The 12,420-nt window shown below is 64.4% G+C and overlaps 1 protein-coding gene across 1 annotated transcript in view; it reads right to left on the reverse strand.

The window, feature by feature from the left end:
• The window catches only part of MACF1 (microtubule actin crosslinking factor 1), a 146,877-nt gene extending 140,708 nt beyond the window's left edge, over positions 1–6,169 (reverse strand). Inside the window, exon 1 of the mRNA XM_082494162.1 lies at positions 6,033–6,169. Within this exon, the coding sequence (XP_082350288.1) occupies positions 6,033–6,126 (94 nt within the window). The 5' untranslated portion in view covers positions 6,127–6,169. The remainder of the gene's footprint in view (positions 1–6,032) is intronic.
• Positions 6,170–12,420: the final 6,251 nt, after the last annotated feature.

A 12,420-nucleotide genomic window follows, 5' to 3' on the forward strand; every position in this document is an offset into this window, starting at 1 on the left:
TGTGGCCCCACTCATGGCGGGCTGCCGTCCCCGTCCCAGGTGTGCCATCACACCCACCGCCGCGCCGCCTCACCCCGCGGGCAGCGATTGCCTCATCTGCCCTGGAAAACTCAGCCGGCGTTGCCAGGATCCATCCGGGGCGCAGAGCTTCCCGCGGCAGCGACGCCCTGGGTACGGCCGAGCCGCAGGGAGCAGCGGGGAAGGGCTGGATTCGAGCTCAGGGAGTGCGGTCCCACCTGGATGGGGACAACCCTGAGGAAACCCTGCTGTCCCCCGCGGTCCCTGTGTCCCCCCCCGGGGTGAGCAGAGCCTGCACCAGGCACCAGCCAGCCCTGCCCACGCTCCCGTCACCGGCACACATCAGAGGCTGCTCATGGAAACCATCCCTTGGGAATATTAATGAGCACTCATTTGTGCTCCTTCCCAGAGAAGCGATGGATTCAGGCCGACACCGCCCCCAGTCACCTGCCCTCAAACCGGAACCACCGCAATGCCGAAGGCTGAACGGTCGCAAATCTCACCCTGTGTGCCGGCTCTGCTCCCCAGCACCCACCCAGCACAGCTGCCTTCGGCTCATCCTCGGGTGGGATTGGGTCACCCCAAAAAAGCCTTCCTTCCACGGCTTCCCAGCACTGCCCAGTGCGTCCCTCCCGCCCCAGGCAGGAACCGGCTCAGCTGCAGCAGCCGCGCTGAGCCCACGGCCCCGAGAAGGGCTGCTGGACCCTCCACGCAGGAGACATGGGGCAAAAAATGACTTTATCGGGGTCTTCCCTCCTCCTGCTCCCGCTGCTTGTCCTCGCCCTGTCCGGGGACGCCGGCAGCACCGGCACGGAGGAGCTGCTTCACACCCACCCTGAGCTCCGGCACAGCTTTTCCCCACAGCGAGACAGGAGAAACTGGAAACTAAAGTCCCTTGCAGCTTCCACAGCCTGGATTTATCCATTTTAAGTGCATACAAAGGGACTTATCACCCTGGTATTCAAACAACGATGCGAAGACACTTCAAATTTAAATAAAACCTCTTTTTCTACTTCCCTCTGGGAGGTTTCGTGCCGCTGGCATCAGCCACAGTATGTCCAGAGCAGTCTAAACTTAGCTGACACAAGCGAGACGAGCCTGGAAAGGAGGTTGGCCAGAAACCAGCAGACGGAGGTCAAAGACTCCGGTCTCGCCCCGAAGCGTGAGCCGGGAAGGAAAAGGCTCCGACGGGAATGCGTGCGAGCAGTGCTGAGAAGGGGAGCGAGAGAACAGCGCGAATCCTTTCCGAACGCTGGGCTCGGAGGCAAGCCGGCCGCCGAAACGAGATCAAAGCTTTGCGACACTGGCTGCCGGCACGGCAACCTACACCGGTGGGACTCACGCTGCGTCCTGGCGCCCGTGCCAGGGAGGTACCGCGGATGCGGCCACCTTGCACGGACACCCACTGTCCCCACCTCCCCGGGGGTTTTTCTCTCTGGACCAGAAGCGCATGGAAATGAGGAGAAGCATCTAACAGCCCCAGGACCTGCGAGCAGGGCTCAGCTGCGGTCCTCGTTCATTAACGGGGCGCCAGGATGACGATGAGCAATTGCAATCGCTTCCGCCAATTTTGTGAGCGGGGATGCCGGTGGGACGGTGGCGAGGGACAGGGAGGCACGAGCCTCTCGGCGAGGCGAGCCCTGCCCGGGAGGCACCGTCAGGCGCTTGGGATGGCGATGACTCCACCGCGAAGGCAGCAGAAAGCCGGCGGGGCGAGGCGGGGCGGATCCTCTCACCTGAAAAACCACCAACTTCATTTTCCTGTTGGCCAAAACAAACACGAGCAAAACAGCACCTTCTGCCGCGCGCTCAGGCTCCACCTCGGACACCCGGGTCCGGCCATCCCTGGGGGCAGCCCAAGGCTCCTGCCACCTTCTTGAGCCCGCCTCGATCTCTGGTGTCCCCCCACAGCAGGGAAGCCAGCGATTCCCACGTGCATCCCAAACAAAACCAGTGTTATCCGGCCCCATGGTGGAAAGCCCGATGGCTTCCAGCCCAGCTTCCCCCACGCTCGCTCGAGTCAGGGACTCTCCGCTCCGACGGCAGCACTCGGCCACCCCTCCTCCTTCCTGGGCGATGAAGAGGAAGAAGGGCTTCCTCCCCGCAGCGAGGAGTCACCGCCATGCCGCCAGTCCCATCAGCGCTCTCGCAGACCGCAGAAGCCTCGTGCAGCCCACTCAGGAACGACGCTTATCCTTGCGGGATGAAATCCCGACGGCAGCAGCCCCGGTGCTGCCGCAACCCGGCTCCGACGGCAAGGGGTCTTCAAGCACAAGGGTCTGTCCACCTCTAGGTGTATTTCTCATAGCAGAAGACAAAACAAGCGCAAAAAAAAAACCCAAAGGAGTTTCTTCACAGAGCATGGCCAGGACTGCTGCCCACCACCAGGATGGCTCCAGTGCCACAGAAGGGGGTCCAACGCGCCCTGGTTCGTTTATACAAGGGTCCCACACCTCTTCTGCCCGCCCAGGGCTCTCCTCCAGTCCCTGTGAAGGTTGTCCCCTCCCTAATTGGAGTCAGGTTAGGCGTACAAGGTGACAAGCCACCCCATGCTGTTCCAGTTCAAACAAGCCGGGCCACGTGCTGGGCACCACGGAGCGGGCAGAGACGGCACCAGCGATGGGAGAGGGCTTCTCTGGCACTCCAGCTCCAGGTTTCTAGCCCCGATCATGAAAAGGGTTAATTACCGAAGAGAAAGGATTTCACCAAGATTGATTAGTTAATGTTTACAGTGCTCTGAACAGGGAAAGCGTGACCCGGAGCCCGGCAGCGCTGCCTGCACCCTTGCACCGCCTGGTGTCCCAGGGGCTGCTGCAGCACGGAGCCACGTGCCAACTCCTGTATTCCCAACAGTGGGGCTCAGCATCCCCCAAAACGTGACGGGAGGTATGCACCACGGGAACGGAGAGCAGCCCTGGGATGCCGACCCCAATCAGCATGCCATGTGCCCGTGGGAGCACAGATCAGGGCTTCCCTTCTATCCCAAAGCCTCTGACCGGTGGCTCTGCCACAGTGGCGGCATCCAGAGGGGCCCCCAAAAGCTGTGTCGTCACCCCCCTGCGCTGCCGCCATCATTCTCACCCGCGGCAGCGGCGCTGCACGTCCCGGCATGTGCTGCGGCACCGTGATCCAGCAATGAGGCAAGAGGGGCTGGAAGCCACTGTGCCTCCCCAGCGCAGCCCTGGGCAACTGGCCCACCAGCTTCCAACTGGGCCAGACTGGTGAAGGTCTTGGCACTGAAGACCTTCAGACTGCAGGTGCCAGGTGTTTTTCAGGACAGCACAACTGGAGGGTGCCGTGCTCCCCGAGGATGCCAGCAGCCGAAGGCAGCCACGCAGCTCTGCCACGCTCCAAGCACTGCGAGGTGGCACCGGAGCCTTCACCACCCCCAAATCCCCCCCAGCTTGAGCCCCACTCCCACCCCTCCTTGGCTCCACCAGCCCCCTCGGGACCGGGGCGCAGCATCACGCAGCGCCCAGTACCGGGTCTGCCGGCAGCAGGGATGGGTGCCCCCGCAGCAGGGACGGGTGCCCCCGCAGCGCCCACGCCGCTGATGCTAAACCTCCTTCCCCAGCACGCCCGGGAGCGGGAGCGCCCCGGCAAGCACCGGCGCCGCAGCGATGCAGCACACCTACCCGGCACCCCATCCCCACGCAGGCAGCTCTCCTCTGCCTAAGGTGGGTGGGTTGTGGGTTTTTGTTTGGTTGTTTTTTTTTTTTTCCCTATAAAGAAAGAAATCACGGGGATGTGCCAGCTGGTTAACCCCTGCTCGCCAGGGAAAGGCAGGATTTGCAGCTCACCGCACCGGCTCCGCGACCCTTCCCATGCCGCCACCCTCCCTGCCTCCAAACCTGCCCCGGCTTGCTCGACGGCAGAGGCCCCGCTGTTCAGATTGGGGGGTTTAGGCTGCTTTCTGTTAGAAATAGAGCGGAGTTGTCGAATATAAACGCAGGAAGCCATTGGCGCTCTCCCCGTGGCTCCTGGCATCAGCAGCGCCAAGCGTCCTCCTTGCCCTCGGATGGCACAAGCCCGCGTGGGTCCGGGCTGGCCACCATGAGCCGGACACCGGCCCCATGGGTCTCCCCACGCAGCTCAGCCCCCAACACTCACATTTCGATGAAAACTCTCCATTTCTGCAGGATTAAGAGGGGGAGGGGACAAACCGGTGGAAAACTTGTTCCGGACAGGAAAAACCAAAGCGTTTACAGGAGCTGCGATGGGGGAAAAGCTGGGAAGAGGCAACACGCCGGAGCCCAACGACCCCAACTGTGGGGTCCCACACAGCCCTCACAGCGCAGGTGGGACGTCCCCAGTGGGACTGGGAGCTGGGAAGGGGTGGAAGGCAAAGGAAAGCTTTTATAAACACTGATCTGCCCTACCCCAAACAGGCACCACAAACAAGATCAACCACCACCCAGCAGGGTACTTCCAAGCTTTTTGCCATAACCCCGTGTAAAAATTAGGCATTGCCTAAAAAGTCCTTCTTCCTGGAAGAACCCAGCTGCTCAACGAAGGTGCCGAGAGCTGAAGCACGGGGCTGAGCCAGCCCGGCACCGCCGGCCGGTGGCATGGACAGGCACTGTAATTTCTTTTTTTTTTTTTTTTTTTTCTTTTTTTTTTTTTTTTTGGAACAAAGCAAAACCGATGCAAACGACAGCTCTTTGCACGCCAGCCGCTGGCACCCGCCACACCGTTTCCTCCGCGTCTCCACGCTCAACCCAACTACATCAAAGAGGCTTTTTATTAATAAAAAGTTTGTCAAGTACTTGGAAAGGCGCTGGATAACGTGACTCGGGCTCGTCCAAGGCACCCGAAGAGGCTTTTATTCCCCGCTCCCTGTGAAAGCGGAGCGAGGCTGCGCGTTTCTCCCACCTCCGGGAGGTTTGAGTGGCACCCCCTGAATCGGGGAGCGGGGGAATCCATTATTCCCCTTTCTCTACAGGCAGAAAGGAAAAGGAAACGGGCGCCGCGAGCGCCTGGCTCCTCTCGGCTCAGCCATCCGCATTTTAAAGAGACTTGGCTGCTAAACTTACAAAACAGAGCGCGAGGAGCCCTGTGGGGCTGAAATCTGGGCTCCAAGACAAGTCTATCTCTGCAGCAAGGAGGGGAAAAATAATAATAATAATAATGGAAACGCACGCAAGTCCCAGAGACGAGCCACCGACATCAAAACTGCACACTCACTGCCGGTACCGGCACCGGCACAGCTGGCCTGGGGAGCACGTCGGTCCTTTGTCCCTGCCCAGCTACGGCTCGGGGAGAGGGAGCCCGGCACTGCGGGGGCTATGGGGACACTGGGGCAGTCGGAGCGGGGATGGAGGATGGCGGGTCCCCACGTACCTTACACCACCCCAGGGGAAAGGCACCGGGATGACGGATGCTCCGAGCGGTGAGGTGGAGTGCTGGGATGTCGGGCACCCCATGCGGTGACACCAGGGACCCTAAACACCCCACACAGGGGACACAGGTACCCCAGGGCACCCACACAGGGACACTGAGCCCCTATAAACCCCATGCAGGGGACACAGGGACCCCAGCATCGCAGGACCCCCGAGCAGGGACGCTGAGCCCTCAGATACCCCATGCCAGGGGCTCAGGGACCCCAGGACACCCACGCAGAGACACTAAGCCCCCAGGCAGCCCACGCAGGGGACGCAGGGACACCGCCATCCCACCCACAGGGGACACCAGGGCCACCCATCCCGTGGGCACCCCACGCAGTTCAGATGCGGGGACACTCGGACCCCGGGCACCCCATACAGGGGACACAAGAGGCACTCACCCCTCGGCCACCCCCACGCAGGGGACACCGGGGACACTCGGCCACCCCCACGCAGGGGACACCGAGCCCCCCAGGGGATGCTCACCCCAACCACCCCGCCCAAGCCGGGCACACAGGGCCGCCCCCAGCGAGGACAGCGGAGCCCCGAGCGCCCCGGCGCCCGTTCATCCCCCGCGGGGCGGTCCCGCCTCGCTCCAGGCCCCACACCGGGCCCCGCCGCCGGCCGCGGTACCTTTGTAGCGCTCCAGCACGTCCTCGTAGGCCTGAACGAACTCCTTCTCCTGACTGCGGTTGGCCGGGAGCAGCCCCGGCACGTACCCGGCCATGGCGGCCTTTGTGCCGGCGGTCCCGGTGCTGCTGCCGGCGCGGCGGCCAGGGCCGGTCTGCGCCCGCACCGCTTCCGCCCGCGCCGCCGCCCGACCGCCGGCCCCGCCCACCACCGGCGGGCACGCCCACAAAGCCACGCCCCTCGGGGATGCTCCGCCCCATGTTAATGGCCACGCCCCTTATAGGTTGGTCACGCCCCCTTACACCCGCCCCGGCCCCGCCGCGACCCCTGGCGGCGGCGCACGGCAGCCCCGGGAGGGAGGGGCACGGGCCACCGGGGCCACCGGGAGGTGACATTGAGGGGTGACATCACCCGGGCGGGGCCACCCGTGACGGCGCGGCCGCCCAGCGCCATCACTGCTGCCACGCTGCCTCCAGAGCTCCCCAGTGGCAACCAGTGGCCTCCAGCCTCTCCCAGTCCACCCAGGGCGCTGCAGCCAGTGCATCCCAGTGCACCCAGAGCACTGCTGCCCAGCGCATCCCAGTGAGACCAGAATGCTGCATCCCAGTGCATCCTAGTGAGCCTAGAATACTGCAGCTCTGTGCATCCCAGCATCTTCCAGTGCACCCAGTACAACCAAAGCACTGCATCCCAGAGCATCCCAGTGCACCCAGAGTGCTGCTGCCCAGAGCATCCCAGTGTGCCCAGAGCGCTGCTTCCCCGTGCATCCCAGTGTATTCCAGTGCACACGGAGTGCTGCAGCCCACTGAGAGCAGAGCACGGCAGCCCAATGCATCCCAGTACACCCAGAGCACTGTGTCCCAGTGAGCCCAGAACACTGCATCCCTGTGCATCCCAGTGCTCCCCAGTGCACGCAAGCAGGGGAGCACCTCAGCTGCCCCCGGCCCCACTGCCCACCGGGACCAGAGGCCCCCATTCCCGCCCCGTGCCCGAGGCCGGCCGGGCTGGCGGCTGCTTCCAGCACCGATGCCAAATCCCAGGGCTCCGCGCCCCACGCCTGCCCCGCTGCAGCTGGGAGGGGCCACCATCGGCTCTGCGGGGGTCCCCCGGGCAGTCACCCTGGCTGGAGCTGGGCAGATACTGGGAAGAAGGGTAGCTCCGCATTGCCCCAGCCCCACGTTTCACCCGTGGGTGCCGGCCGCTGTAACCCCCCCACGGAAACAGCCCCACGGGGTCTTTGAGGCAGCACCTCGCGCGGGCGATGGCCGGGACGGGTCCGACACTGTTGGGGACGGGGTGCGCGGGAGGGACCCCCACTCCCGCTTCGCAAAACCTACTTGTATTTCCGGCTGAGTTTGGCAGGGATTTCCCACCCCACCCCCCACGGTGTTCCCAGTGCGGGATGGGGGGGCTCAGGCTCCCGCCTCTGGGGGCTCCTGGGTCAGGGTCTGTCCCCGCTGCCACCGTGTGCCACAGCTCGAGGCGCACGGAGAGAGCCAGGCCCCCCCGGCATCGCTTTGGGAGGGGGGTGTCGGGGGACAGGGAGAGCTGTGGCATCACCCGGGGGGCTTTGGGGGACAGAGGGGGACCCCATTAAGGGGCACAGCAGGGTCAGGGGCAGTGCCCATGGGGAAATGGGGATGGGGCGCAGAGCCGAACCTGCCTGACACCCCCATAGCCACCAGAACTCCCCCAAACCGTCCCCCCCTGGCGGTTCTGGACGTGGCAGAGCAACACCTCCCACAGAAATGGCCATTCTGGGGACACGAGGGTGGCTGTGCCCTGGCTTGGGGACCCTCCAGGTCCCCCAACATTCGTGTGTGTCCCCCACCGCTCAGCCCACAGGGTACCCCCTCACCGTGACCCCCCGGCCGCATCCACCCCCCCGGGCAGCCCTGCCCCCCCCCCCCCCCCTCTTGCCGGGGCAAATCCCGGCCTTTTTTGGCCACTGCAAGATGTTGCTTTTTCACCCTGGCTGCGCCGTTCCCATGGCAACCGTAAGGCCAGGCTCCACCAGCTGGGTAACCATGGCAACGAGAAAAGCCCCATCCCGCTCAGCCCAGACGTCGTGTGTCTCCCCACTGTCACCCGGGGGGGCCCTAAACCTCCCGGTGGCACCCTGGGGTGCTGGGGGGGCTCCACCCCACATCCCTCCAGGGGATGGTGAGGGACCACCGGGGGCCACCATCATCATCATCATCATCATCCTCCTCCTGCAGCCCCCGGCATGGGGGGGTGTGACACAAATCATCCCCCTCACCCCGGCTTCGGAGGCATCTCCCCTTCACCGTGGTGCTTTAATTAGGAAAAGTAATTAATGTCACACCGAGCGCTGGTGCCCGGCTGCATCCCCGGCAGTGCCTCCGTGGGGAGGAGGGTTTAAATCCGGGCGAGCGCGCCGGCGCGGCGGCCTCGTGGCGGGGCCGCCTTTGTGCCCGGCGGTGCAGAGGCATGGCAGCCATCCTCGGGCGGGTGAGCATCCTGCCGGGACGCGGCTCCTCCGGCTCTGCGGAGCCCTGCGGAGCTGCCTGCGCTCCCAACATCCATCTGACCCAAAAACGCCTTCCCAGGGAAAAGGGGAAATCTGCGCCGGCCAGCTGGCACTGATTAATTCCTCCTTGGGCATCGGGAGAGCTGCTCGACACCCGCCCCGGCCCTACGAGCGGGCGCCTTCGCGGCTCCCGAGGCAGCGGAGAATGAGGAGGTTTGTTCCCACGTCCCCGCGGATGCTGCCCGGGCACATCTCCCTCCGCTCAGCCCGGGCTGCCTCTGCCAGTGCCTCGGGTGACGCTCCCGAGTGACAAAGGACTCCCAGGAGCCTTTTCAAAGCAGACCAAGCACAGCCCTCGGAAAGCCCCCGCGACGCCTCTCCCATCACCCGCTGCCCCCCCTGCCCGCTCACCCCTCGCACCCTTGTGTATGTCCCCCCATCCCCTCCTGCCCCAGCGCCCACCCCAGCACCCCACCAGCACCCCGTGACCCCTGGCGGGATCGAGTACAAATAATTTTAGGATGAAAGAGCCTTTTCTTCCAAAAGCAGCTCCCCCCCCCCCCCGCCACCACCCTCACCCTCTGCCAAGCGCTGGAGCGAGACAGAGCGACGCAGGGCCAAGGGACGGACTGACTCCCCTCATCCCGCTCCCCCTCTGCCTCCCCCCCCCCCCCGCCTTCCAGGGAGATGCCAGCAAAGCAGGGAACGGCTCCAGAGGCTGCCTGGGGACCCTGCCCAGCACCGGACGTGCAGGGAGAGGGAGCCCGGGAGGTTGAGGGGGGTGGGCAGCGTGTCCCAGCCCCCTGCGCCGCAGCACCGGCATCTCCCACGAGGTCCTCGCTGGCGTGTCCCCTCCCCGGGCATGGCCGCGTCCTCCTTCCCTTGGCTCTGATGGCCAGAAGGGATGCAGAGACCATCAGACCCCATGGACAGCGAGGAGGAGGAGCACTCTGGATCTGTGTGTCCCCCCAAAACCACTGAGGTGCTAATGCTCCTGTGCCACCCCTGCAAGGTCCACAGCTGGGTGCCGGATGGGGGTCTCCAGCCCCACACGATGTCCGGGCTCCATCCCCACCGCTGCGATGGGTCCCTGGTGCCCCTTCTCAGGGGTCACAGAGAGCTGAGCCCCGGTCCCTTCCCACCGAGAGGTGCCAGCTCCCCTGAGGCACGTCTCATCACCATCCCCAGTCCCCAGCCCGGTCCCCAAGCCCCGCGGCAGGGACAGGCACCGGGACGGCCGGCGCGCTGCAGACAGTCCCGCTGAATAATGCAAGGATCAAAATCAATATTTCAGCTCATTTTCAAACCCGGTGACACAAAACTGTCTCCGAACTCTTTCTTCCCAGCTCAGCACTGTCTGGCTGCACCTCGCGAGTTATTTTTAATGGGGAATCTGCATGAGACCAGATTTTTGTGACATCCCCCTGCCTTTAATCACGGGCTGGATCCAGCTAGCGTGACGACAAGCACTCGGCATCCCGGGCAGGCGGGGAGAAACGCAGCGGGGGAAACAGTTGTGCAGCCTTTGGGCGTTGCAGGGTGCTCAGCACCCAGCAAGGATGGGGCTTTTGGGGCAGAGCCGGTCCACGAGCGGTGATGGGTACGGTGGGGCCGCGGCAGCCCCACCACGCCGCAGCCTCGGCGGTGCTGGCGTTTTGGGGCAGGGCCGGCCGCACCCTGCGCATTTGCTTCCCCCAGCCCCAGACAGCGCGTTTTCAAGAACCATCATTTGAATCAACTGGTTCTTCCTGCCCGGAGACGCCCGCGAGCCAGGACGGCACAACCCGCCCGAGCGGCACCGACGGCACGGCCAGAGCCCCGCGCAGCCCACCGTGCCCACGCGGGGCAGGCAGCCAGCATCCCGCTGCCACTCCTGCCCAGGTGGGATCTGCCAAGGTCCCCCCGCTCCCAGTGCTCCCAGTCTGAGTCCTCACCACGCTCGGGGACCTTTGGGCACAGAGCCCAGCACCGTGGCTGTTTTGCTCATCGGCCGGGGGCCGGTGGGGGCCAGCGGGGGCTGGCGGGGGCTGGCGGGGCAGCACAGGCACCTCGGGAGCTGGTGGCCCTCATGCACGTCTCCGCCAGCGAGACGAAAGCTGAGCCCCGGGGTTCCCTTGGGGCAGCGGCTGGGAACAGCCCGGCCAGGGCTCGGCAAGGGACCCCTTGGCATGGCCCCAAATCCCCGTTTGCTCCAGCGGGAGCAGATCAAAGGCCTCCAGGGTGTGGGGAGAAGGGGCCAGACCCCAACAGCCACAGATCAAAGCCCCCGATGGCCATTTGTCCCCGGTGAAGAAGCAATCCCAGCTCCAGTGTCCGGGGTCGCCACCTCAAGCGAAGCTCCTCCATCCTCCCTCCATCCTCCCTCCCCAGTGGCCTCGGAGTGAGGTCCCCACCAGTCCCATCAACTGGCGCTTGGAGAAGGAGCCATCAGCCACAGTGTGTCCAACCCCATCTTTGTTTCTCCTTCTCATCCCTTTCTCTTCCCCCAGGGTGTGACAGCAGTCGTCGGGCACCGCGGTGGTGGTGCAGGCGAGGGGACGCACGGGGCAGTGTCCCCTCCACGACGCAGCAGCGCAGGGACCCCCGAGCACCCCAATGACCACAGCAGTGGGGCTGCTGATGGGCACCACCACGGCAAAGCCACAGCCCCGACTCCATCAGCCAGGCAGGAATCACAAACCTCGGAGGGCAAATTCCTCCCCGGAGCCTGGCCAAGGGCATTGTTCCACCAAGGAGCCATTTAGTCCTTAATTAGACATCTTAATGTCACCCAACCCGAGCGTCGGAGGTGCCCAGTCATCCCTTAACCCCAGTGTGCTGAGGGTATGAACCAACCCGCGGCGAGCCCTGCCCGGACAGGACAAAGCCATCACAGAGCCGAACCGCCACCCTGGCCCTCGGCCACCAAAGGCCACATCCATCCCCCCCCCTCCCCATCCCATCCCTCCCCAGGCTGCCTGGGGAGCAGCGGGGGACAGGGACAGCCCTGAGACCACCTCAGCCACCGCGGGGGGAGCCCGGGGACCCCCATATCCCCATCCCTGGAGGAACCCACCGCACAACAGGGCGCTGCCTTACCTGCGACCCTGACGACAGCCCTCTCGGCTGGATCCAGCACCGAGTCCTGGCTCTTCCGCTTCCTCTGCTCATGGAGGGGTAAATTCCAGGGCAAGGTGTCCCCAGGGGGACAGGGGGAGAGGCTGCCCGAGCGCTCGCTGCGGTAGGAGCGCTCACTCCGGCATGACCGCTCGCTCCGGCAGGACCGCTCGCTGAGGGTCTCCTCGTCGGAGGACGACATGGCCCACGGCGCAGGCAGGAGGGCGGGCAGGACGTCCCCGCGGGCAGCAGCCTGCAGAAGGAGCAAACAGCGCGTGACACCGGGCCACCGGCCGTAACTCCCTCCCCGCCACGGGTGCTGGGGGTGATGGAGAAGGGACCGTCCCACCATGGATGTCTCAGCCCTCTCACCTGCGCCCAAGCACCCTCTTGGGCAGGTGAATCAGCCCTTCCAGAGCTCCTAAAGGCTGCCTCAGTTTCCCCCTTGCTGGTCTGACAGCCAGGGCTCCCGGGGATGGGGACACTGGCACGACCACCCCTCCACCAGCAAAGCTCATGCTGGCATCCCCGGCACCGGCTCGCTCCCACAAAGCAAAGTCCAACCTTTTAGGTTCGATTTCTTTGTGCTCAGTACAAGCAGAAGCCATCAGATCGGCACTGCCTTTGTACCTGCGGTTTTTTCCCCTCTCAGAGTGGGAACGGCTTTAAAAATCCTATTAATCGTGGTAGGGGAAAATGGTAGGGCTTTCTGGAGCAGGCAGGGAGCGAGCTGTGCCGTGTACACACACTGGGCAAATAAGCACCTTGCATGAGACATATTTAAAATAATTCTCATTGTGTCCT

Source organism: Vanellus vanellus (genome assembly GCF_965231255.1).
Source record: "Vanellus vanellus genome assembly, chromosome: 22".
Lineage (NCBI taxonomy): Eukaryota > Metazoa > Chordata > Aves > Charadriiformes > Charadriidae > Vanellus > Vanellus vanellus.